Below are 25,548 nucleotides of genomic sequence, written 5' to 3' on the forward strand. Positions count from 1 at the left end.
AACATTTTCGGTCTTTGTAAAATCTTTCGTGGGCATTTTTGGTCCCTAAAAATGCGAAAGAAAAATGTTACAAAGATTAAAAAAGTCTTTTTTCATAAGGATTAAAAACAAAAGTCTAGATATTTGCAAGGATAAAAAATACTCAACATTAAAATAAATGATATTTGTACAACTAATTTTTACAACTTTAAGATAAACTTCATTTTATTTTTTATATTGATAAAAACAATAAGGAAAAAAATAAAAATATAAGAGCATTCACAGTGGTGGTACACTAATAAGAACTCCTTTAATGGCCCCCACATGTATACCTCATTTATTGATAATTTTTTATTAAAAATTCATATTAAGGACTCAATGACTCCAATGATAGTACACTAACAAAGACTCTAATGAAAAATGCTTAAATATGTCCACTAACTTTACATCATTATACAAAAGTAATTTATTTATTAAATTATAAATCACCTCATAATATTTAATTATAATCCCTAAAAAAATTATAAAATATTTATTTATTCATATGAACTTAAATTTCTGCCACATTTTCTAATAATTGGAAAATACAAATATTAACATTACAAATTTTACATTCATTCGTTAAAAAAAAAATAATTTGCATGAATTACATTTTATTTAAAATGATGACAAACAAATAAAATAATATTTAAAACAACTTTTATTAGGTACCCGTTTCTTAAAATATTATTTTTTTGTAAGTGGGACCAACTAATACATATTTTATTAATTCTTTTAAACGTGAAACTCGTTAGTTGCCTAGAAGAGAATTCTTATGTAATTGTCTGTCATCTAATAGATACCAATTTTTTCTTCCTCCAATGTAAGATTTTTAACAGAGAGTGATTCTTCTTAAGTAAAAACCCTCTATTAAAGATGCTCTAACATGAATATAGAAAAAAAAGTTGTACCAAAATTATTGCAAAATTATTCTCACAGATATATCGATAAAAAGCATAAGAGAATTTACCAAAAAGTAAAGAGGGTGGATAGAACCGTAGAAGACTGTACTTGAACGATAAGAAGGAAAGCGTTTCAATATTCTCCACGTCAGATTGAGTTACAGGTGGGAAAAAAAGAATATCCAAAAAAATACCAAAAGAAACATGATAAACACAAAAAATAATGTAAGAATCCTGTGTCACAAATAAATTAATAATAATAATAATAAATATATGAATCATTTTATTTTTATGTTTTTGACAATAATAATGAATCTCAATCATGATGTTTTTTTATTGATAAATACTATATGCATAAGTAGCCGAGTAAACGGAACTCTGAATATCACACGCGGAGACGAAGCAAGAGATAGATAGATCAATCTCTTCCTTCATTTTGCAAACCAAATTATTGTGTTCTTTTATTCACTATTCATCCATCATTTCTTCCCTTTCAATCTCAATTTTCATTTTTCATATTTGATTTGTTATTATATCTATCCCTTCACGCCAACGTCGTGAAGAAATTATTAAGAGCCTGCTCCTTTATTTTCTGTGGAAGAATATATTTTTCATCATCACCCGAAAATTCAGTTTTACCTGTCCGAATTTTCTTCTTCACCGAACAGAACACGAGTCTTGGTTGTGTTTTTTGAACAAGAGATTTTATCGTTGAAACGTGTGAAAGTGTGTCAATTCAAAGAACAAAAAACATGGGTGACATGAAAATGAGATCCATATTATGGATGATGTTGCTATTGTTTGGTTCTTTTTTGATTGTATCTGCCGAAAGAAAGCTTGTGAAAATACAACTACCAAATTTTAATGTTACTAATACTCTAACTCAAAAACATGAACAAAGTTTTCTCACAAAAGCTGTTGATTTCTTATGGAAATCAGATGGATCGGGTTATCAACACGTGTGGCCGGTAAGATTTCACTTTTCTGTTGGATTTTATGTCTTTGTTTTTGTTTTATCTTAAAGTTAAATCTAAATCAAAAGATAAATAGTAGTATTTGGTTTATTTTTAATTTATTTCTTTCTGAATTCTATGGATATGTTTTTTGTTTTTCACTTTTTATTACATTTTCGTCAGTTATTGTAGCTTTGGGTGATGTGGAGTTGTTTATTTGTTATGTTGCAGGAAATGGAATTTGGTTGGCAAATTGTGTTGGGTAGTTTTATTGGATTTTGTGGAGCTGCGTTTGGAAGTGTTGGAGGTGTAGGTGGTGGTGGCATATTCGTTCCTATGCTCAGTCTTATTATTGGTTTTGATCCTAAATCATCGACTGCTATCTCCAAATGTAAGACACGTGATTCTCAATTTTTTTTTTTACTACTAGTAGTAACTGTCTTTCTCTTGTCAATTTTGAACCTTGTACAATTAAATTGGTCTCAAGCATTGTACTACAAAAGTTTTATTCATCATTCAAACACTGCCGTTACTTTCAGATAATTATTTCAACCACTTAACGGCCGAAAGAGAACACGTAGAGAATTAAATGCTTATCAAGGAAATTAAAAACAGTAGATACTAGATAGTACTCCAAAATACTTGTATGGTCCAAATTTGGACATAAGATATAAGATAATTCACATAAAAATACACATCATTTAATTATTTTTAAAAATATATATTATATAGTTCTTTTTATCTTTTTATGAATGTGTCCCAAATTTTTTGACCATACAAGAGTTTCTCTATACTAAAGTTACTTTTCAAAAGAGATATTATAATGGGATTAAAGCTGTCCCTTATCATTTAGTAAACAATTAAACTTTATAATAATTTAAAAAAAAGGAAAAATAATAATATTTTATTAAAATGGAAATTCACTTGAATTGACATGATAATGTTTTTTTTTGAAAGAATGATAATGTTGACTTGTGATCTTAGAGTATGTTTCTTACAAGGTCTCAAATTCGATAGGTTAGTTTTGCTTCTTCAAAAAAAAAAAATATTAATATGGTAAAGGTCTCTCTTTGTTCATAGTAGATACATTCCGGAAAAGAGTCATATATTTAGGGACAAAATAATAAGTGTTTGCTAATGATAAAAATAAAAAAAAAAAATTTAATTAAACCATTTTCTTAGATAATTCAATTGGTTTAAGCTAATGATTGAAGAAGTTGGAAAATCCGGATTCAGGAACAATACTAAACTAACAACTTAACATTTGCCTATCCAAAACCAGAGTTTGAGATACACTGGATTTTGGATAAAAAAATAATACTTCCACAAACAAGCATAAATAAGCTCTAAATGCACCTTAAAAACTAAATTATCCCTGAACATTAATCAAAGAGAGAACATTTGCAGCTTCTTGGATTAGCACTATATTTATTGATTTATAGCGTGTTATGTTTGTTTCAGGTATGATCATGGGTGCAGCTCTGTCAACTGTCTACTACAACCTTAGGCTGAGACATCCTACCTTGGATATGCCAATCATTGACTATGATTTAGCACTTCTCATTCAACCTATGCTCATGCTTGGTATCAGCATTGGAGTTGTCTTCAACGTTGTATTTCCTGATTGGCTTGTCACTATATTGCTTATTGTTCTTTTCTTAGGTAACCATTAATTCAACTGTCTTCTTCAGAAATTAGACATTCTTGTTTTTTTTTTTTTTTTTTTGTCGCTCCTCTGAATTTTTTTTACTCTTATGTAGGCACATCAACAAAAGCATTCTTAAAAGGGCTTGAGACATGGAATAAGGAAACCATAATGAAAAAGGTCTCATTTAATTTATCATGTAGTATAATGCTTTCACTGCTTAAGTTTTACCATTGTGAACAAATAAATGTTTTATATGTTATTTTTTGTTAATTATTTATTGACAGACACTAGAAAATTTTAGTTCTAACTGTTTGTACCTATTTTAATTCATTCTAGGAGGCTGCCAGGAGACAAGAATCAAATGGTGAGTTGATGATTATTTTTCCAAAACAAAATAAAGTTGTCCTGGACCATTATTTTTCCTGATGTCAGAGTTTATTCAATTTCTTTTTGGTTAGGTTCAGGAGAATATAAAGCTCTTCCAACTGGACCAAATGTTGCCATTGAAAAGGAAAACGAGGTACAAGAGACTATTATATTGGGGGAGGGTGATATTTCCATATTTAATAATAATTTGGTAATTTCCATTTGATCAAAGTGACACTAATGGTCTCTGGAGGAATTTGAACTCCGTCATTGGATTAGAAGGACAAACTCTTACCACTAATTTGACACATTATTGATATAATAATTCGTTCAATTGCAGGTGTCTATAATTGAAAATGTATATTGGAAGGAGTTTGGGCTACTAGCATTTGTGTGGATTTCATTCCTTGCACTACAGATTGCCAAGGTTTGTTCTGTCATCACAGTTATTAATACATAATACCAGTTTATAACTTTCAATTAATCTAAGTCTCTTGTTGACAGCAAAACTACACAACTACATGTTCTGCAGCATATTGGGTACTGAACTTGTTACAGGTAAATTTACCTCTAGTGGATTTGCTTTTCTTGATTGAACATGATATCTCATTGTCACTCAACTTTTATGAATTTGTATTTGAATGTATGTTACAAGTTACAAAAATATCGGAAAAAGTTTGAATCATGTTTTACATGTTACATATGCAGATCCCAATTGCAGTTGGGGTAACTGCGTACGAGGCAACTGCATTGTTCACAGGGAGAAGAGTGATAGCTTCTACTGGTGATCAAGGGAAAGCATTTACAGTTGGCCAGCTAGTCATCTATTGTGTGTTTGGTGTGCTGGCCGGTATAATCGGTGGATTGCTGGGACTAGGAGGCGGATTTGTTATGGGTCCACTTTTTCTAGAGCTAGGAGTCCCTCCTCAAGTAAGTTTCAAACTGCAGTATATAAATCATGCCTCTCTTATCCTGCTCATCAAACAGTTGGTTAGCATGATTCCTAATTGAATCGGATGTCTTCTGTGTAGGTGTCAAGCGCCACAGCCACTTTCGCAATGACATTCTCCTCGTCTATGTCTGTTGTGGAATACTACTTGCTGAAACGATTTCCGGTTCCTTATGGTCCGTTCCGCGATAGCTTCTAACTTACTTTCTACTTTTTATAATATTCAGTTTTGGACAATTGAATTGCTTCTGACCAATGCACTTTTTGAAATGTGACACACAGCTCTTTACTTGAGCCTGGTGGCTACTATTGCAGCCTTGGTTGGACAACATATTGTGAGAAGGCTGATCATCCTATTTGGAAGAGCATCTCTCATCATCTTTATTCTAGCTGGCACAATATTTATCAGTGCAATCTCATTAGGTGGAGTTGGCATTTCAAATATGGTGCACAAGATCGCCGATCATGAATATATGGGATTTGAGAATATCTGCAAGTACGGATCATAGCACATTTACATTATTATTATTATTATTATTATTATTATTATTATTATTATTATTCAAAAGCTGCGAACCGAGGCCAAGAGCTAAGTTGGCCGTGATAGATTATTTCTTATCCTGATAGAAGGTGTAATTTTTTATTATTGCCAAGTGATGGAGTGATTCCGTAGGAAACTCAGAAACTTATATTCATTCACACTGTTCAAGCAGCCATTTAGATTAAGATGCATGTGATCTGAATCTTATTGTGTCATTTTCAATGAAAATTTGACAATAATCCGGTTTGTACATTGCCAATAATTTAGCTTGTTATATATATCTTCACAATCACGGGAGGGAGAACATTGTATGGAGCTTAGTAAGCTTACATCCTCGCATAGCATGAGGGAGGTTTACCGGATCATTATGCACATTTTTTTTGCAGTTAAATGTTCAGTTCAAATGCAATTTTTTTTTTTTAATAGTGAAGACACAGTACTGTCAATAACAAAATAGGAGTCTATATTATTTGATAACAAGGAAGGTACAACAGTTGTATTGGTCATCATGACAAGAAGGAAAAATTGAGCTTGATGGTGCATACATTTATATTTTGAGAAATGATATTTTGACAACCATTTTTTGACAACTTTTGGACAACTTTCTCTCTCATACTCACATAATATTATTATCCTCTCTCTTCCTTTTTCTCTCTCCATTGTTTTTGACCAATAAAAAGTGAGAAAAATAAGGTTGTCAACAAAGTTGTCATCAAATGGATGTCAAAATATCATTACTCTTATATTTTACGAGAGCTACTTTTATCCTATTAACAATCTTTTAAAAATCACACCTGTCAAGATATACCAATCCACAAGGGAAAATATCTAGGCAAAAGGATACATATATTTTTTTTTTCCGTCATAAATTCGGATGTGAAGTACTGGAAAAGAAGGTCCCATGTTTCATGTCACACAACAACCATTGTCTCGTATACTACTAGACGGCCCCAAAATTTGGGTCAACACCACATGGTACTGTTTCTATTTTTTTCACTTCAATCAAATTATGCAAAGTATGTACTAGGGTACTAAGTACTCCCTCCGGCTCACACCTATTTTTCTTTTTTTCAAAATAACTGTCACTTTAGAATACCAATGTAGCATTTATTATTTTTTTCATTATAATACCCTTATTTATTGAACTTCATCCAACTTAACTATTCCACTAACTACAATTAATAAGGGTATTTTAGTAAATGATACTAATTTTACCATCAAAATCAACACAATTAATCATTTCCTTAATAATCGTCTATCAACCAACAACTATTATTTAAAGACGGAGGGAGTATGGTTGAATTTGACTTTCTCTCCAGGACTTTTCAGGTTAGGTGAAGTCATACGGAACGGCAATTAATCCCTTTTTTTACGTGTAGGGTGCATATCCACCCACCATATAGTAGTAGCTATCGTTAATACACCCGATCATAAATATAAACAAAAATTCATATTTTAGATTCATTCAATAAATAATGTATATTGTCTACAATAAAGACTATATATATCATTTATTGAATGAATCCAAAACATAAATTTTTACTTATATTTGTGACCGGAGGGTGTATATAATATGTGTGATAAACCGATAATAATGCTAGTGTGAATCTCTTATAAGATTCCTATATGTGCTGAAAACATGTTCGATGACTTTTCTGAAAAAAATTGCCTTGATAACCGCACGTTTGGCTGAAGCAATTATATGGAACTTCTATAAAATCACGCCAACATATGAGTTTTACTTCCTCGTATGTTTGTTTTACACCTTTACGGCAAAGGCTACGGTGGAAGACCTCATTAGGTCTCCTACCGTAGGAGACTTGAATTTTTTTTTTGTTTTTTGCAAAATGAATATCAATCATTGGATGTAGTTGAAAACTTTTGAATGGCTGAGATTTACAGATTATATAAGGATTGTGTTATTTAAACATCTATATTCATTTATAAAAAGGGTGTTTTTGCCATTGTTAGTAAAATTGGAAAAATTCCCAGCAAGCTCATACAAGCTCATGTGCCTTGTTTATTCTCCAGGAGAAAATCACAGCAAACATTTCTCCCATCAAGCATTTATTTTCTTTTGCATATGTTCCCATCAAGCATTTCTTTTCTTTTTTACTGCAATTCGATAAAATATTTTTAACTATTAAATTCTGGAATTTTGTTTTATTTAACAAGTCTATCTCATAAAAAGTATCTATAAGAAATTATGAAAATTAATAAGATAGTACAATTTATGGGTGAAGAACGAAGCAGAGGATTACATTAGGATAAACCTTCAATTATCCCAAACTCATTTCTTGGGACTATCCTAATAGCAAAATCACAAGGGAATGAATCCTAATAGCACCGCCTTCTACAAAACCGGCAATGAAGTTTCTTTTTAATGGTTGAAATTTGTTTTTTTTTTTTTTTCCAGATCTATCAAAGAAATGAGTTTGGGTTTGAGGTAAAGAAATTGGATTTGGGTTTGAGAGGAAAATTTATCTGGGTTTTATAAACAGGTCTGGAAATCAATTTTTGATTTTGTGTTATTGTTAACAATAATTTTTTCTGGGTTGTGATGTTTGTGGTGAAGAAGTGATGATGATGAAGATGAATAAAACCGATAGCAAAAGAAATCAAGAAATGTTATATTGAAACAAAAAAAATCCTAAGATAAAAAAACATGTAAATAATAGAGAATGTGTAGTGTTCTTCAATCCAAAAGGTGGGGCAAATAATGCTGGAATGGTGTTCAAGGAAGAGCAACGAAGCAGAATTCAGATCTAGGTGGGAAAATCCCAAGATTTCCCTTTAGTTAATTGAATATTTTAAATAGAAATTACCTCCAACAACAGGTTTCCAATATATACCCACCTGCAAACACAAGTCATTTTACTGCAAAAAAAAAAAAAATGTCTTTTACACAGTCTCCTACGGTAGGAGACCTATTCACCTCTCCTACCGTAAACGGCACCTTGTTTTACCCATTGAAATACGAGTTTTCTTGTACCACCACCAAACCAAACATCACTCTATCCAACCAAAAGTATTGGGTGCCGTTTATGATAGGAGACATGAATAGGTCTCCTACGGTAGGAGACCTATTTGTAGTATTGATAAGGTAACCCTAAAAATAAAACTAAATACTAAAAAAAAAAAGTAAACGGACTTATTTTATGATATCAAAAAGGAAGTAAACGGGGCTTATTTTATCCAACAAACAGAAGTAAACGGGGCTTAAAGATTCCTTGTAACAAAATAATATTAAGAATCTCAACTATGTTGGTTTTTTCATTGACAAGTTGTACCAAAACAAAAATATATGCCTAATAACTAGCAGAGTAAACGGGGACTCTGAATATTGAGACGGAGAAAGAGATCAATCTCTTCCTCCTTTCACTCTGCCATTCCATGCAAAGCAAGTTACTGTGTATTCTACACAAATCATCGCTCTTCCTTTGAACCCCAATTTTATTTTTCCAACCCACAAAACTCATTTCTTTCTTATCTATAATCTATCCCATCACGTTAAAGATGGCTGAGATGAAAATGAGATCCATATTATGGATGTTGTTGTTGTTATTTGGTTTTGCATCATTTTTTGTGACTGTATCGGGTAAAATAAGGCAAATACAAGTGCCAAGTTTTAATGTTACTACAACTCAAAAGCATGAACATAGTTTTCTCATAAAAGCTGTTCATTTCTTGTGGAAATCAGATGGATCCGGTTATCAGCACGTGTGGCCAGTAAGATTTCACTTTTTATTACGCCTTAGAAATTTTATTATAAGTCATTTTTTACATTTTCAAACATATTAAAAAATGTTGTTAATTTTTCATTGAAAAGAAAAATTACAATTGATTTTACAAAATTATTCATTATTTCCTTCAAAAAAAATATTCATTATTATTGACACGAGAAAATGAAATTAAAAGAATAAAAAGAAAATAGCGTAATAAATAATAAATGGTATGATAAGAAGGAAAAAAAAACATTAATGATGCATTGTTATTTTAAAACAACTTATAATAAAACACATTTTTTTTTAAATGACTTATAATAAAATAGAGAGGAAGTATTAAAGTTTTTTTTAAGGATTAAAGTTTGTTTTTTTCTTGAGGCCGTAAAGCTTTTTTTTAAAAATGTACTACATACTTTTTGGCCCTAAAATAAGAATTTGGATCGTCTTATATTTGAACTGGCTGTATTTTTTATGTGGAGTTGTTTACTATTGTTGTTATGCAGGAAATGGAATTTGGGTGGCGAATTGTTTTGGGTAGTTTTATTGGTTTTTGTGGAGGAGCGTTTGGAAGCGTTGGTGGTATTGGTGGTGGTGGCATATTCGTTTCTATGATTAGTCTTATTATTGGGTTTGATCCTAAATCATCTACGGCTATCTCAAAATGTAAGATAGTATGTGTTAAACATATTCTATTGTAGTATCATGCTAGTTTTTACTATAGGTTGTGTAACATAATTAGGAAGATATATTGGTATGTAAATACGTAATTAATTAAAATATTTTAAAATTTTGAAAAATTGCTATAAAAATGACAAGAAAATTCTCATGTATTAGAGATGCAGTAACTAAACATTGGTTAATGTCTTAATGTCTTCATGATAAGTGCTTATCTCATAAGCGCATATGTATAAGGATTTTTTTTTTACAAATCAAAAGCTTGATCAAATAGTTTTTTGAAGTTTTGTCATTATCAACCTCAACCAGCACTGCAATAGTGATTAGTTTTTAGTTGAAAGTTTAAAGATAGATCGGATTTTAGATAAATAAAAAAAGAATACTTACTCAAAGAAATTATAAATAACTCCAAACGCACCTTAAAATGTAAATTGCCAGTAGATATTAAAGATAAAATATTTGATTAGAAAAAATATTAGATAAAATATTTACGGTTTTCTGTTTGCTTCAGGTATGGTCACGGGTGTGTCTCAGGCAACTGTTTTCTTCAACCTTAAATTGAGGCATCCTACCTTGGACATGCCAATTATTGACTATGATTTGGCATAAATTATTGACTATGATTTGGCATAAATCTGGCAATGATGTTAATTGAAATTGAAATTCAATGAGAATAAAACAAAATGTACAAATATTTTATTTATTGTGGGGATGTTGTCACTTGAAGTCATTCAAGCAGACCTATATAATAAATCTACAAATAGATTTATATTTATCCACATTGATAGTGTTGTTGCTTAATAAAAATATAAGCAGACATGTATAAAAATAATTATAGAGATCAAGTTTATTGTTATAAACTTTGATATATATATGAAGTTGATTGACTTAGAGACGTCTTAGTCAATCTTATATGATGAAAGAAAATTGTCTTCATCATTTGTGTATAAAGTAGCTACTAAACAAAACCCCTTGGGATGAAATAAATTGTGTACATCGAGGGGATTGGGACTAAAGCCATTTGAAATTAATAAGTGATGGGAACCCAACCTTTGTGATTGGAGATCCCATGAATAAGGTTCATATGGGTAAGAACAAGTCACTTATTAGTTTTGCTAGCACCAAAAATTAGTTAGTTAATTTTTGTTCTCGTCCCTTTCCTATGGTGTGTGTGAGAAGTGCTAGACACTGCATTATTGAGAGGATAAGCCTATAAAGCTTTTAATGAATTTCATATCCCTTATGGGTGGTGTATGATTTGCAGCATACACTTGATGAAATCACCTATGTGAGTGTCAAGTGGGGCCGCTTGTATGGGATCTTGGCGAAATCTCTGGAGCACTCATGAAATAATCCAGGCACGCGCACGGCCTATTCGAGCACCACAGCGCCAACGGCAAGAATTGTGGGGGTGTGATGCGAATGGTATACCGCTAACATACATCAAGTGATTTTGGTTCATATAGCTTGCTACACCAATTTCACTGTGTGTTAAGTACTATCATTCTAGCACTGGTTCATATAGCTTGCTACACCAGTTTGATGCATCACATCCAGGATGTTAACCCAATGAAGTCTTTTTTCAAATTATTTTTAAACTTTTGAAATATGTGGGGGATTGTTGTAAATTTTGAGTATATTTCAAAAGTTTCAAATATTTGTCCCATATTTTTAATTGAGAAATATAGAAAAATATTTTTAATAAAAACTTATTATATTAGACATGGTCCAACCCATTTGGTCATATATTGGATTTGCTTTAAACATATTTTCCCACTTGATTTCTTTGAGCACATGTTTTCTTCCTTCAATTTACCAAGTCAAGGGATGTACACGTGTAGTAGCATGATAGTACACTCCTTAATTCTTTGTTGAATTTGTTGAACATAACTGCCAATTTTAATTGGCATTAATACTGCGTTTTATTGATGAAAAAGGACGGTTTTGATTAGACATGAAGAAGATAGAAAATACCCCTCATATCATTAGAGACTGGACGAAGAAAAAACAATTTTAACACCATTTTACATGTATATGAAAACTTATGCAATACCTATATAAATATGCTCTCTTCTATAAGTTTATAATACAACTCTGGGTTATCATCTTCCTGAAAATATATTCTTGCTAGTTCTGTTTCCTCGATTCCACATCGAGAATGATCTGTTAAATTCTGGGGGGTTAGCGTATAACTACGCGGAAAATCCTTAAGGACAGTGCGATCAGCACGTCTCAGACTAGCTCAATTGATTGTTCGTTCTACAAATCTTGAAAGTTGATTCGGTAGCAGGTTTGATTTGGTTGTCAAAGATGTTGATAGAGTTGTGTCGGTGACCTAATTATACAACAACATCAAAGCAGATAAGTTTCTTGAAATCTCCCTTGATTATTCTTATTAACATAAATTGATTCTTATATTTATTTGTTGATTATTATTTGTAGAGATAATTTATGCCTAATTTAACAACATTATCAACCTCAACCAGCACTGCAATAGTGATTAGTTTTTAGTTGAAAGTTTAAAGATAGATCGGATTTTAGATAAATAAAAAAAGAATACTTACTCAAAGAAATTATAAATAACTCCAAACGCACCTTAAGATGTAAATTGCCAGTAGATATTAAAGATAAAATATTTGATTAGAAAAAATATTAGATAAAATATTTACGGTTTTCTGTTTGCTTCAGGTATGGTCATGGGTGTGTCTCTGGCAACTGTTTTCTTCAACCTTAAACTGAGGCATCCTACCTTGGACATGCCAATTATTGACTATGATTTGGCACTTCTCATTCAACCTATGCTTATGCTTGGAATCAGCATTGGAGTGCTCTGCAACGTTATATTTCCTAATTGGCTTGTGACTATATTGCTTATTGTTCTCTTTTTGGGTAAACCATTAATTCAACTGTTTTTTCCAGTTTGGCATTCTTGTTTTCTTTCTTGTTGCTCCTCTAACTGTATTTCTTTTTATCTTTTCCAGGCATATCAACTAAAGCATTCTTTAAAGGGGTTGAGACATGGAATAAGGAAACCATAATGAAAAAGGTCTCTTTTTTTGCATGTTAGTAATAGTTTTCACTTCATATTGGAGTGCCAGTATAGTTTTAAATGTACGGAGAAAATGTTTTTTGGTTTGTTAATCACCACGTGTCTTTGAGTTGATCGACCATCTCCAAGAAGTGTTTGTTTAGTGGTAAACTTTATTTCATAAACTCAAGGAGCATGGTTCAAATCCTGCCTAAGATAGTTGTAAGGCTTAATAGCAGTTTTAGCCCCCTAACTTTTCCAAAGTTGCGATTTTGGTCCCGTAAGAAAAAAACTACAAAACCGCCCCCAAAGTTTTGCACATGTGGCAGTTTTGGCCCCCAATGCCAATTTTGACCCGGTCTACGCTGACGTGGCACCCTAAGTAAGGTGCCACTTGTTATTTTTTTTTGTCTTGGGGGGCGAAAACTGCTACAGTTGCAAAACTTAGAGGGCGGTTTTGTAGTTTTTTTTCTTAAGGGGCCAAAATCGCAACTTCGTGAAAGTTAGGGGGCGAAAACTGCTATTAATCAAAAGCCTAGTTGTAAAATGACTATTTGTGCCACCGTTATTTATAACAATTTCTCATTCCCCAATATTTTTTTTTTTTAAAAAGTTAGAATTTTTTTTTGAAAGAAAAAAGTTAGAAAAATTATTAACCATACAAACATAATTATGATTGTTCTCTAATTAATGTGTAAATATTAAATTTTCACACTTCTAAATAAAGAAATGTCCTAAAAATATTGTTAGTTTTGATTTTCAATGTATTTTTAATTATTTTTTTCAATTAATATTTTGTTCATCACTCTCAAATTATTATTCTCCATTTTGTATTAATGATAATGGAAATACATCAATAGTAGTGTTTAATGTTGAATCCAAAGTTATGACTAACTAATTGTCTGAGCCTGTCTTGATTAATTCTAGGAGGCTGCCAGGAGACAAGAAACAATTGGTGAGTTCATAAACTGTTTGTTAACATTTAATAAAACAAAAATAAAGTTTTCCGAAATCATTTTTTCTTATGTCAGAGTGTGTGCAATTTTATTTTGTTTAGATTCTGGAGCTGAAGCAGAATACAAACCTCTTCCAACTGGACCAAATGGTGCCACTGAAAAAGACGAGGTACATAAAGTGGCGCTAATAGCCATTTTACAATTGTCTTTGAGGAATTTAAATTGTGTTCCTTTCAATTACAAAGTCAAATTCTTATCATTGAACTTACACCTCATAAACGTAACAATATGGTGATTTGTAGGTGACTATAATTGAAAATGTGTGCTGGAACTTCTAGCATTTGTTTGGGTTTCATTCATTGCAGTACAGATTGCTAAGGTTTGCTCTTTCATCATAATTAATTAATACATACCATATACTAACAGTTTATAACATTCAATTGATATAATTTGATACCAATGTTTTTCTATTGACAGCAAAACTACACATCTACATGTTCAACAGCGTATTGGGTATTGAACTTCTTACAGGTAATAATTTGGTCCTATTATCACTCAATTTTTGCCAACTTAATATTTGAATGTTACATATCATGAAAAAAGAAGAAGTTTGTAGCATATTTTACATGTTATTGTGCAGATTCCAATCTCATTTGGGGTAACTGTATATGAGGCAACTGCATTATTCACAGGGAAAAAAGCATTAGCTTCCATAGGCGACCAAGGGAAAGAATTTACAGCTACCCAACTAATCATCTATTGTGTTATTGCCTTACTGGCTGGCGTACTCGGTGGATTGTTGGGACTAGAATTTTGTTTCTCTTATCTTGATCATCAAATAGTTGGTTGGTTTTGTTAGAATTTCTTCTAATATTTTGTGGGCTGCAATCAATTGTTGGTTTTGGTTTTAATAAAAACGGAAGAATTTTGCTCTCCACCCAACAACTTTTGCTCGCACCCTGCAACCATGCCGCAAATGGCCATGCGCTAGTTAACTTGCGCAAGTGTAAGTTACTGCGCAAGTTAAGTCACGTGGCGCAAGTTAAGTGGCGCAAGGATACTTTTTCAAATTATTTTTATTAACTTATTCAAAATTATTTTGTTTATATTAACTTTATTCAAATTATGTTATTTTCTTAACTTTATTAACTTTATTCAAAATTATTTTATTAACTTTATTTTGAAATTATTTTGTTTACATTAATCTAAATTATTTTCTTAATTTTATTCTAAATTATTGATTCGATATTATTCTTTAAATTAATACAAATATAAATAAAGGTAAATACAATACAATACAAATATAAATAAAGGTAAATACAACAAATATAAAACAAAGGAACAAAATTGAGGCATAAATAATCTCTCATTTTATTAATAATTCATAAATTACATTACAATAATTCATATGATAAGTTTGTACTTATTCACTAAATCTACTTATTTTCTCCTTGGGGTAAAAAGTAATCAATCTTCGTGGGGTAAAATAGTGAGCAGCCTTCTTGGGGAAAATACATTATCAACCCTTGGGCTAAATTTAAATCTGTTTTTTTTACCACAAGAAGTTCTTTTTATCCACGGTAAAAAGTTTCTGCGGTTAAAAAAACAGGTTTAAAATTATCCCAAGGGTCGATCATTTCCCCAAGTCGGCTACTCACTACTTTACCCCGACCAAAATTGATCACCTTTTACCCCAAAGAGAATATTGAAAAGAAAAAAAAGAAAGAGAAGAAATAGAGGGAGAGAGTGATGAGGGGGAGAAAGTAGTATGGTGTGAGGAATTAGGGAAGTATGGAGGGGTATTTATAGGTGGGAATGGTAGTATAGGTGGTAAATACCATTAATGTGGTCAAAAAACGTGTAAAATTTGGTAGAAAACGTGTGGATTGAATGTTGAAACATTGACCACAGACCAAAAAAACGTTTGTTCTTCAGTTCTGACCACCGGCCAACGTGCGTGAGTTAACTCGCGCATAGGCCAGTGGTGCATGACTTAAGTCACGCATGGCTTACAACTTGCGTGACTTAAGTCGCGCATGGCTTACAACGTGCGTTAGTTAAGTCACGCTACGTGACTTAACTAACGCAAGGGTATATTTGGAAGCAGTGCAGGGCGCGAGCAAAAGTTGCTGGGTGGAGAGCAAATTTCAAAACGGATTGATGTTGTGATCCATTTGATGATGTTTAGGCCCTAATAAAAGTGATCAATAGATAATGGGCTTTAAGGCACTTAATCTGATTTGTGTAGAAACATAGTGTAGGCCCAAACACTAGGCCCATGATGGGTGGTGCCTAGGGTTGCACGGTTATAAATAGAGAGGCTAGGTCCCCTTCGCCATCACTCTGACTATTCTGCTCATTAGCGGTTTGCCCCTTTGAAAACCCTAAGTTTGGAGCATGTGAAAGGCGAAGGAAGACTTCGGTGATCATGGTTTCCAAGTAAGTGTGTTCTAATTTCATATAATAACTCGATCTTATTTATGATTAAATTGTTTACATGTGGTATCAGAGCCTACTATTATATGATTTAGAACCCTAATTTCGATTGTTTTGACAATTGTTTTACGGTATCCATGAACCCTAATTTCGATTGTTTTGACAATTGTTTTACGGTATCCATATATGCTTCGGTTAAGTGATAATCATTGTTTCAATTGATATATGTGATACGTGGCCAAATATTTGGTGATTCAATAATCTTATGCCTACGATTTATATTTTTTATTTTATCAAGTGTAAATTATCCTAAATTGTCATATTTCCAAATTGATCAATTCATTCGATTACATCCAATAATCGATTGCCTTATGAACACTAATTAGTTATATATGTGTGACTTGAGTATTGAGGAATTTTACTTGATAAAACGTTGTATTTTTGAGGTTTATCACATCATAGCATCAAGGTTTGTTCAAAAAGCTTTAACCGAAAAGAGTTTTCAATATAAAACTTGAATCAATTTATGTGTATGTCTTTGGTATGAATGGTTTTTAAAAGTATCTATGTCATCGTGATTATTTTGATGACCACGTAAATCAATTTATACCTTAGTTTCTTGATTTTCGGTTTTGATACGATTCAGTTACTATATCAATCAGTTGGATCGGTTAAAGTTTTGGATAATATTAGGCTTTTCATGTATGAAGATTTAGCCATTGTTTAGCAAATACTGTTTTTTTTTTTTTTTTTGACAAGAAGAGCAAATACTGTTTGTTGTATATAAATGTGGATTTGAATTTATTTGGTAGATTTGATTTACTTTGAAATTGAAAAGATTCAAATATCAAATATTTCATGGACAATTTATATATATATTTTTGACGTGAGTTGACTAAAGCAATGTGTTACCAAAGGGATATCTTGTGGATATTAGTTTATTTTATTTTATTTTAAATATGGATTGGAAAATATATGTTTTCTCATCATATATTTGAATTCAAGTACTATGAAATGGACATGGATATCGATTCATTTTGAGTCATTTGATTCTTAAATTGAAAGATTTGAATTAAATCTTTTCACTTTGACTCATTTGTCTTTTAACATTGTTGCTATATCTTGAAATCTGATACTCTTTTCACTTTGGTATTATTTGGGCTGATATATGGTCTTTTCACTTCATGTGAATTTGTATATTGGTTTAAAAGATACAACTTTGTTTCCAAGAATTTGTTCTTATCTTGAGCATAGAGTTTGAAGCTTTGAATTAAAAGATTTTGTTTGTTGATGTTCAATTTGAATCATTGAAATTGTTTTAATTTTCAAAATCACTAACTGATAGAGAAATAAAATATTTCCTATTGTTGTATGTGCTCGGTCTTTGAATATCTGGCAAACAATTTTCATTGAAATTACTTGAACAAGAGTTTTGATTGTTTTCTTTGTGGAATTTTGGAAAATTTTCTTGATCAATATGAAAGATGGTTTGAGTTTAATAATTGTTTGCTCAATTATTATTATTTTTATATGTGTCAAAGATGTATTAATACATGTGAAATTGGTAAATTGATCCATTTTTGTGTGGCTCCTTCTTCTGTTAAGTTTATGGATAGTTTCTTTTATATATGACTATCATTTGTACTCTTAAGTTTGAGTGGATTTGAGATTTTGTTTATTCATAGGATGAATTGGCTTTAAGACTATGTTTATCATGATTGAATTGTAATTGCATTTGTGGATCCAAAGACAATTTTGAGTAGCCATATTCAAACTAACATCATGTATCTTTTGTGCTACTCCTTTTGATTTGTGTTTGTCACTGCAAATTGATTTTACATTTGTTTTTGTCGCCAAAAGGTAATCATGTTATGATTCATTGTGTATGTGCATCTAATGCGTATAAACATTGACATGATTACTATATGAATTTTCCATCAAGCATAATATTATTTTATCTCAAATCCGGAAGGAAACACCATGATTAATATTTTATGGATCAAATTTTGCATTTTCAAAAGGATTTGATTTGATTTTGGTGGATTGATTTGTTTTGAAAAATGAGATATTTGATTGGAAATAATTTCCAAACATTGTTGTCACATTTTTATTAATGGGAATAAATTTTATTTTGTGAAATATGTAAAATCTTTTTTTTTTGTGAGATATATATTCCCAAGGATGAGTCTAAAATATTATTTGTGAAATTCTCTTTTATAGAAGTGAATTATTCTATAAAGTGTTGTATTTGTGAAATTACTTTACACTCAATTTTATCAATCATAGCACCAAATATCAATGTATATGAATTTATAATTATTAAACTATATGTTGCCTTGTTCTTATTTGAATGCTCAATTGTGGAATATCATAAAAGATAATTTTCAAGCAATTCTGAAGGCAATCAAAAATTGTTATCCTTGTATTTTATTGATGTATTATGAGAGTCTTTCTTTTGCTATATTGGTTTGTTGTTGAATTATGAACATATGCCAAATTGTGCGGAATTTTCTTTAAGTCATCGAAGCTTAATGACTCTACATACAAGGAGAATTGATTACACTTTTTGACGTTAGCCATGATTTAATTAATTTAAATTCTTTTATTGAATTTGATTACACATGTTCTCTTATTATAAAGGGGATGAGCATATCATATTGGTGAAATATTAATTGACATGACCATTGTGTGATAGAGAATATAGTTGAATATTTGTTTGAATATTTTAAAAATTATCATTCTCTATCAAGTGGGAGAATCTTACATGTCAATTATATATAAATGAGAAACAAATATCCTTTGTTGAAAAATACTCTTTTCTTTATTATGGAGACTTACATTGAGGATATTATAGTCTTTTCATACACATTGATATTTTGTGACTCTTTTGTCTTTTATCCTCAATGGTGGTGAAATTCAAGTCTCATATATTTCCGCTGCATTGTTAATTGATTTAAATTATTACTTGTTAATGAGATTATGAATTTAGCGGTAATAGTTACTCATTCTAAAAGATAACACACGATTATATGTTGATATTTCTTTTATGTGTTTTTAATGTACTATTCTACCGCGTTGTATGAAACAAAATGTATGCTGAATGCAAAATGATATTGACCAGATTAGATGTATTTAAATGATGCATATTTTTCTGTGTCATATTTTGACAAGAGTTATTGATTCCTATGCAAAAAGAATTTCTTGCGTTGATATCGGCCGTTACAACCAAAGTGGGACCGCCTCTATTGATTGATTGATGGAATTTCTTTTTGTAGTTTGAGGAATGTTTTTAATTGTAACATGTAGTTTCCTGCCCAAAGGTGGTTATTGCATTTTACAATTAAAAATTTATTTGGGATAAGTTATTGGAGAATGTTCTGAACTAAGGATTTTGCATGCCCAAAGGTGACAAATTTCTGAATTCAATACATGCTCATTGATTAACTTACCTGAGGTTTTGACTAGGGTTATAACCTTAGTTTGTACATTCTGCCCAAAGGTGATTGTACAATTATATTGGCCTCATTGTGATAGCTTGTTTATTTTGAGTTATATCTTGTCAAATGATATATTTTGATGCATTCATGTTTTGTCTCATATGTTGAACCAAAGAATTTGTCTGCCTAAAGGTGACAATTTCTCAAGTTCAATGTATCCTCATTGATTAACTCATTTGAGGTTTTGGCTAAGGTTTTGATCTTAGTTTGTGCATTCTGCCCAAAGGTGATTGTACAATTATATTGGCCTCGTTATAATAGCTTGTTTATTTTAAGCTATATCTTGTCTTATGACATATTTTAATTCATTCATTTTTTTTCTTCTTATCAATGAATGATTGTTTTGCTTCCATCGAGATCTTAAACGAGTCAAACCGTAAGAAATGGAAGTAAGATTTGGAGTTATCTCTAGGAGTACATGTTTGAACTGAAATAACCTTTTGGTAAGTGGGAGATGACTCACAAGTTAAAGTATCTGACCATATGGTTTCCATGTGTCTAATGAAAAGTTATTGGACGTAAAAATCTGACAATGTTGTAATTTAGGAATAACTTTGAAGTTAGTGGGAGATGTCAACTTAATTTCAGTTTAATATGGTCAAGGAGTAATTGTGAAGTCAGTGGGAGATGTCACCATAATTTAACATTCTAGTTTTGAACTTGTTTTGAAAAATATCTTTCACGTAACCTTCATTTAGGATGAAACGTGTTTGTGTTACCTTGTTGGAGCAACTTTGTTTTAGTTTTACTCTTGGAGGTAGAAAACTAAGTTTGAGATTAAACTCACATAACCTTGCTTCATCCTTTGTTCATCTATATAAATTGTCTCTAGTAGATGGTTCATGACTCCCTGGATCTTTTGTTGATAGTTTATTTAAGTTGTCTTTGACTTCACATAACCTTGCTTCGTCTTTCATTGTCAAAAATTTTGTTGCTATAAGGTCTAATGTTGAGGAAGACATCCTTTACTTTATGACATAAACACTTGGATCATATTTATTGGGGAAAGGGCTGAGAAATTAATCAAAGTAAATATTCTACCTTTCTTAAAGTTTGATGATCCAGGTACTTGTGTGGATTCCATTAGAAGCAAATTTACTAAAACCAACGGTTACAACTAGCATTTTTGAACCCTTTGAAATTGTCGAAAATGAAATTAGTGGCTCCCAACTCCTATAATTTATGGTAATGAATTATTTATTACATTCATTGGCTTCCTAACCTTGACATTAATTGTTCTTTTAACCAAATGACTTAGGTTCATTGTTTTCAAGAGTCATTTTGAATAACATGAATACTGTGAATTCTTTTGATGCATTTGGTTAGTGGGAGTTTGAATTTTATATTATTAATTTTTTGATAATTTATTTTTCTTTCACTTATTTTCTTTGATATATTGATCATGTGAATTTCCATTCAATTTAATTATTGATGATGAGATGAATTCTTGTATATATCAAATATCAAATGTGAAAAATTATAGCTCAGTGTTGCAGGGATCACTATGCCGGTGATCGACACTATTTTGGAGTTGAGGCATTACATGTGAAAAATTTGAGCTCAATGTTGACAGGACATTTATGCCGGCTGTTAACATTATTTTGGAGCTGATGTATTATGTGTGAAAATTAGAGCTCAGTGTCGTTGGGATCACTATGCCGGTGATTGACACTATTTTGGAGCTGAGGCAATGTGGTTTTCCGTGGACCGCATAATTTCTCTGGCTTTAAGGCATTTGAGAGAAATCACACAATTTCTTTGGCTTTAAGCATTTGAGAGAAATCACATAATTTCTTTGGCTTTAAAGCATTTGAGAGAAATCACATAATTTCTTTGGCTTTAAGCATTTGAGAGAAATCACATAAATTCTCTGGCTTTAAGGCATTGAGAGAAATTGAGGACCGACAATGAAAATGATAGTATGGTCGATGATCACGTTGACATATCATTTCTTGCTACACTCTACACAAATGACTAGTCGACGGAATTGGTGATATTTGTAACCATGGAAGGTGTTGTATCAATTAAGGATATAACTACCGCCATGATTCGATATCATTCAGTTCTTAGTTGGACGGAGTCTTTATTAAGTGTTGCATCATGGAATCATGCAGTGGCCACGTTAGGAAGTTTGTTATCAGTCCGAGAGTCATTTTCAAAAATATTTTTATTTTATTTTTCATTATTTTTATTTTAAATACACAATTGATTTTGCCCAAGTGGGAGAATGTTAGAATTTCTTCTAATATTTTGTGGGCTGCAATCAATTGTTGGTTTTGGTTTTAATAAAAACGGACTGATGTTGTGATCCATTTGATGATGTTTAGGCCCTAATAAAAGTGATCAATAGATAATGGGCTTTAGGGCACTTAATCTGATTTGTGTAGAAACATAGTGTAGGCCCAAACACTAGGCCCATGATGGGTGGTGCCTAGGGTTGCACGGTTATAAATAGAGAGGCTAGGTCCCCTTCGCCATCACTCTGACTATTCTGCTCATTAGCGGTTTGCCCCATTGAAAACCCTAAGTTTGGAGCATGTGAAAGGCGAAGGAAGACTTTGTCTCAAATCTCGACGAGTTCGGTGATCATGGTTTCCAAGTAAGTGTGTTCTAATTTCAGATAATAACTCGATCTTCTTTATGATTAAATTGTTTACAGGTTTGATTCCTAATTGGATTCAATGTCGTGCACGCAGGTGTCAAGTGCCACAACAACGTTCATCATGACCTTCTCCGCATCTATGTGTGTTGTGGAATACTACATGCTGAAACGATTTCCGGTTCCTTATGGTTCGTGTTCACAGGAACTTCTAACTTACTCCTTCGGTTTTAAATATAAGAAAAATTTGGTTGAAGAAAGTTGATGTAACTTTCTTTAACTGATTTTTGCTGTGATGATTGCTTCTGACTAACATGCATGTTTGTTGAAATGTCATACGCAGCTCTTTACTTCATCCTGGTGGCTTTTATTGCAGCCTTGGTTGGACAATATTTTCTGAAAAAGATAATGATCCTATTTGGGAGAGCATCTATCATCATCTTTATTCTAGCTAGCATAATATTTATCAGTGCAATCTTACTTGGTAAGCGTACAAATTTTCCTATTTGGTTTAGATATTTATATATACCTCTCTTCAAACTTTTTTTTAGGGACTTGTCTTCAAACTTAGTTGAGGCAGCATTATATTTAACATAGGATTTAATTTGATGCATGTTTAAAACGTTTTCACACTGTCACTCACTGTATATATCCGCTTATGAATTTTGAGATGTTTTTCATTCATTTTATTAGGCGGAGTTGGCATTGTAAACATGGTGCACAAGATTGCTAATCATGAATATATGGGATTTGAGAATATCTGCATGTATGGGTCGTAGCACATTTGGGAAAATTATTATCTGCAAGTGTTAGAAGGTTTCATGTTTTATTATTGCCTAGTCATGGAGTGATTTTGACTATAAAAAAGAAGTAATGATATTTGAACAACTATTTTAGTACAACTTTTAGGACAACCTTATTGTTCTCTCTTCTAATTGGTCAAAAATAATAGAGAGAGAAAAAGGAAGAGAGAGAATAAGAAGATAATGTGAGTATGTGAAAGAAAGTTGTACAAATATTATTTCTCGTAAAAAAAGTCATGGAGTGATTCTATATAGGAAACTCATAGTTTTCTTCTTCTTCTTTTTTTTTAAGGAAAAAACTCATACTTTCTTATGTAAATCGATTTCGTAAATCGATTTTAGTTAAAAATGAGTTTATGTAAAATGATTTATGTTTGTCGGATATATTTTTTATAAAAAGGAGTTGAATGATAAACTTGAGTGTAAGAATCATATTTGAAGTCAAAAGCTGTACATTTTTGTTTCAATTTAGAATCAATTTTCTTGATAAAAAAAAAGTTGTGTTATTTGAATAACCATTTGATTGACAACTTTTGGGACAACGTGAGTATGAGAGATAAAATTGCTCCAAAAGTTGTCAAAAAATAGTTGTATAAATATCATTTCTCTAAAAAAAAAAAATTAGAATATGTTATATGGACAAAATCCATTTTAATCGACATCATCCAAACATGTCAACTCAATTATACATTTTTAGAATCGAATTTGGCTACTCCAAATGAAAATCAAACATACACTTAAAAATTCATGTTGATACAAATCTTTGTGTTATTGAATTAAAGTCGACAATAAACTTATTTGTGCAAATTGCAATGCTAGTAATATATTCAATATTAGTTAGTAATTAAAAACAATATACATTATTCGGTCACTATTATAAGAAAAAAATATTCTTTTTAGATGACATATAGACGAGAGGGTGTATACCATAGCACACTATTGAGTAGTTAGTAATATACGTCATTTATTCAATCAATCTAAAAAGTATATTTTTATTTATAATGACGATCGGAAGGTGTATGCGATTGCTCACTATTGATTAGTTAGAATAATTTACGTTGATTTGTTGTATTCATTTTTATTTAAACGGTTTTGATAACTTGTGTAATGAGGTAAAAACTTCAAAAATATTTTCCATGGAAAATAATAATAATTTAAGGTAAATGCTACATATAGCGACAAATTTGTCCCGGTAGCATCCCGACACTGTACTTGGTTACTGTAGCAAAGCCTTATACTTACATCCAACCACTCATGAATTGTGGGCCAGGCTTATCTAATCTAATGGTGATATAATGCTCGTGATTAATTCTTGAAAGAGCCGTTCGCTATATACAGCAACGCTCATAATTTAACTTTTAAAAAGAGGAAACTTTTAAGACTAATATTTTTACATTCATTTTTTTAACATGTGTCCTTACATGTTTTTTTTTTTTTTTGAGAGAAAATGTGTCCTTACATGTTAATATTTGCCTTATTTAAATAAGCGAGTCTATGTATTTTTCTTGGTAGAAAATAAATAATATTAATGAATCAAACGAGACAAAGAAATGCCCAAAAGTCATTATATAAAATAATTTGACAAGAATGACAAGCTAAGTATACTTCTCTCAATTTTTTGCTTGTAAAAAAAAAAGGTTTAATTAATGATTTGGTCCCTTAAGTTATTTGTTGGTTACATTTTGGTCCCATAAGTTATTAACGTTACAATTTGGTCCCTTAAGTTACTTTTTGGTTTCGTTTTGGTCCCTTAACTATTAAAAGTTTCGTTTTGGCCCTTAACTTATTTTTTGGTTTCGTTTTGGTCCCTTAACTTATTTTTTGGTTTCGTTTTGGTCCCTTAACTCTTCCTCCGTCAACCACTTTGGTCCTCTACGTTAGGATGAATGTATTAGAGTTAAGGGACCAAAACGAAACCAAAAAAATAAGTTAAGGGACCAAAACGAAACCAAAAAATAAGTTAAGGGACCAAATCGAAACAAAAAAATAAGTTACGGGACCAAAACTAAACTTTTAATAGTTAAGGGACCAAAACGAAACCAAAAAGTAAGTTAAGGGACCAAATTGTAACGTTAATAACTTAAGGGACCAAAACGAAACCAAAAAATAAGTTAAGGTACCAAAAGAGTAATTAAGCCAAAAAAAAACTATATTTCTCTCAAAACATGACGAATGACCCTTGTTTGCAAAGAAGAGGAATAGCTTCATTAAGAAAGAGTAGAGAGATAATCATTAGTAGTTTAGCCGCCTGAAGTAACTAGATTGACAATGACCTTAGAGTCCGTCTCAAGAAACGAGAGATAAGCATTTTTAGTTTAGCCTGGAGTTTTATTTATTTTGACGCAACCTGGAGTTTTACATTATGCAATCAAACTATGGAAGAAAAAAAAAATTTATGCACGTTTAATCTTTTCTGCATGGTGCACGAAGTTTTAGTGAACTCATGATTGGT

At 31.3% G+C, this 25,548-nt stretch overlaps 1 protein-coding gene and 1 pseudogene across 2 annotated transcripts; both read left to right on the forward strand.

Annotated features, from left to right (window-relative positions):
• Window positions 1-1,304: 1,304 nt before the first annotated feature.
• LOC146942678 (sulfite exporter TauE/SafE family protein 3-like) lies at window positions 1,305-5,616 on the forward strand. Its single transcript, XM_085756740.1, has 11 exons — window positions 1,305-1,888; window positions 2,105-2,264; window positions 3,335-3,535; window positions 3,634-3,698; window positions 3,858-3,885; window positions 3,980-4,041; window positions 4,228-4,314; window positions 4,392-4,445; window positions 4,596-4,817; window positions 4,919-5,012; window positions 5,119-5,616. The coding sequence occupies exons 1-11, from the start codon at window positions 1,673-1,675 to the stop codon at window positions 5,343-5,345; spliced, it is 1,416 nt and encodes a 471-aa protein (XP_085612866.1). The 5' UTR covers window positions 1,305-1,672; the 3' UTR covers window positions 5,346-5,616.
• Window positions 5,617-8,754: 3,138 nt separating this feature from the next.
• Window positions 8,755-23,181, forward strand: LOC146942679 (sulfite exporter TauE/SafE family protein 3-like; annotated as a pseudogene). Its single transcript, XR_015030046.1, has 12 exons — window positions 8,755-9,106; window positions 9,606-9,765; window positions 12,466-12,666; window positions 12,759-12,823; window positions 13,733-13,760; window positions 13,863-13,930; window positions 14,064-14,140; window positions 14,239-14,292; window positions 14,402-14,606; window positions 22,365-22,484; window positions 22,637-22,777; window positions 22,987-23,181. The product of XR_015030046.1 is annotated as a sulfite exporter TauE/SafE family protein 3-like (transcript).
• The last annotated feature ends 2,367 nt before the right edge of the window (window positions 23,182-25,548 follow it).

This window comes from Medicago sativa, chromosome 3 (genome assembly GCF_051527215.1).
Source record: "Medicago sativa cultivar Bolivia chromosome 3, Bolivia_mono, whole genome shotgun sequence".
Taxonomy (NCBI): domain Eukaryota; kingdom Viridiplantae; phylum Streptophyta; class Magnoliopsida; order Fabales; family Fabaceae; genus Medicago; species Medicago sativa.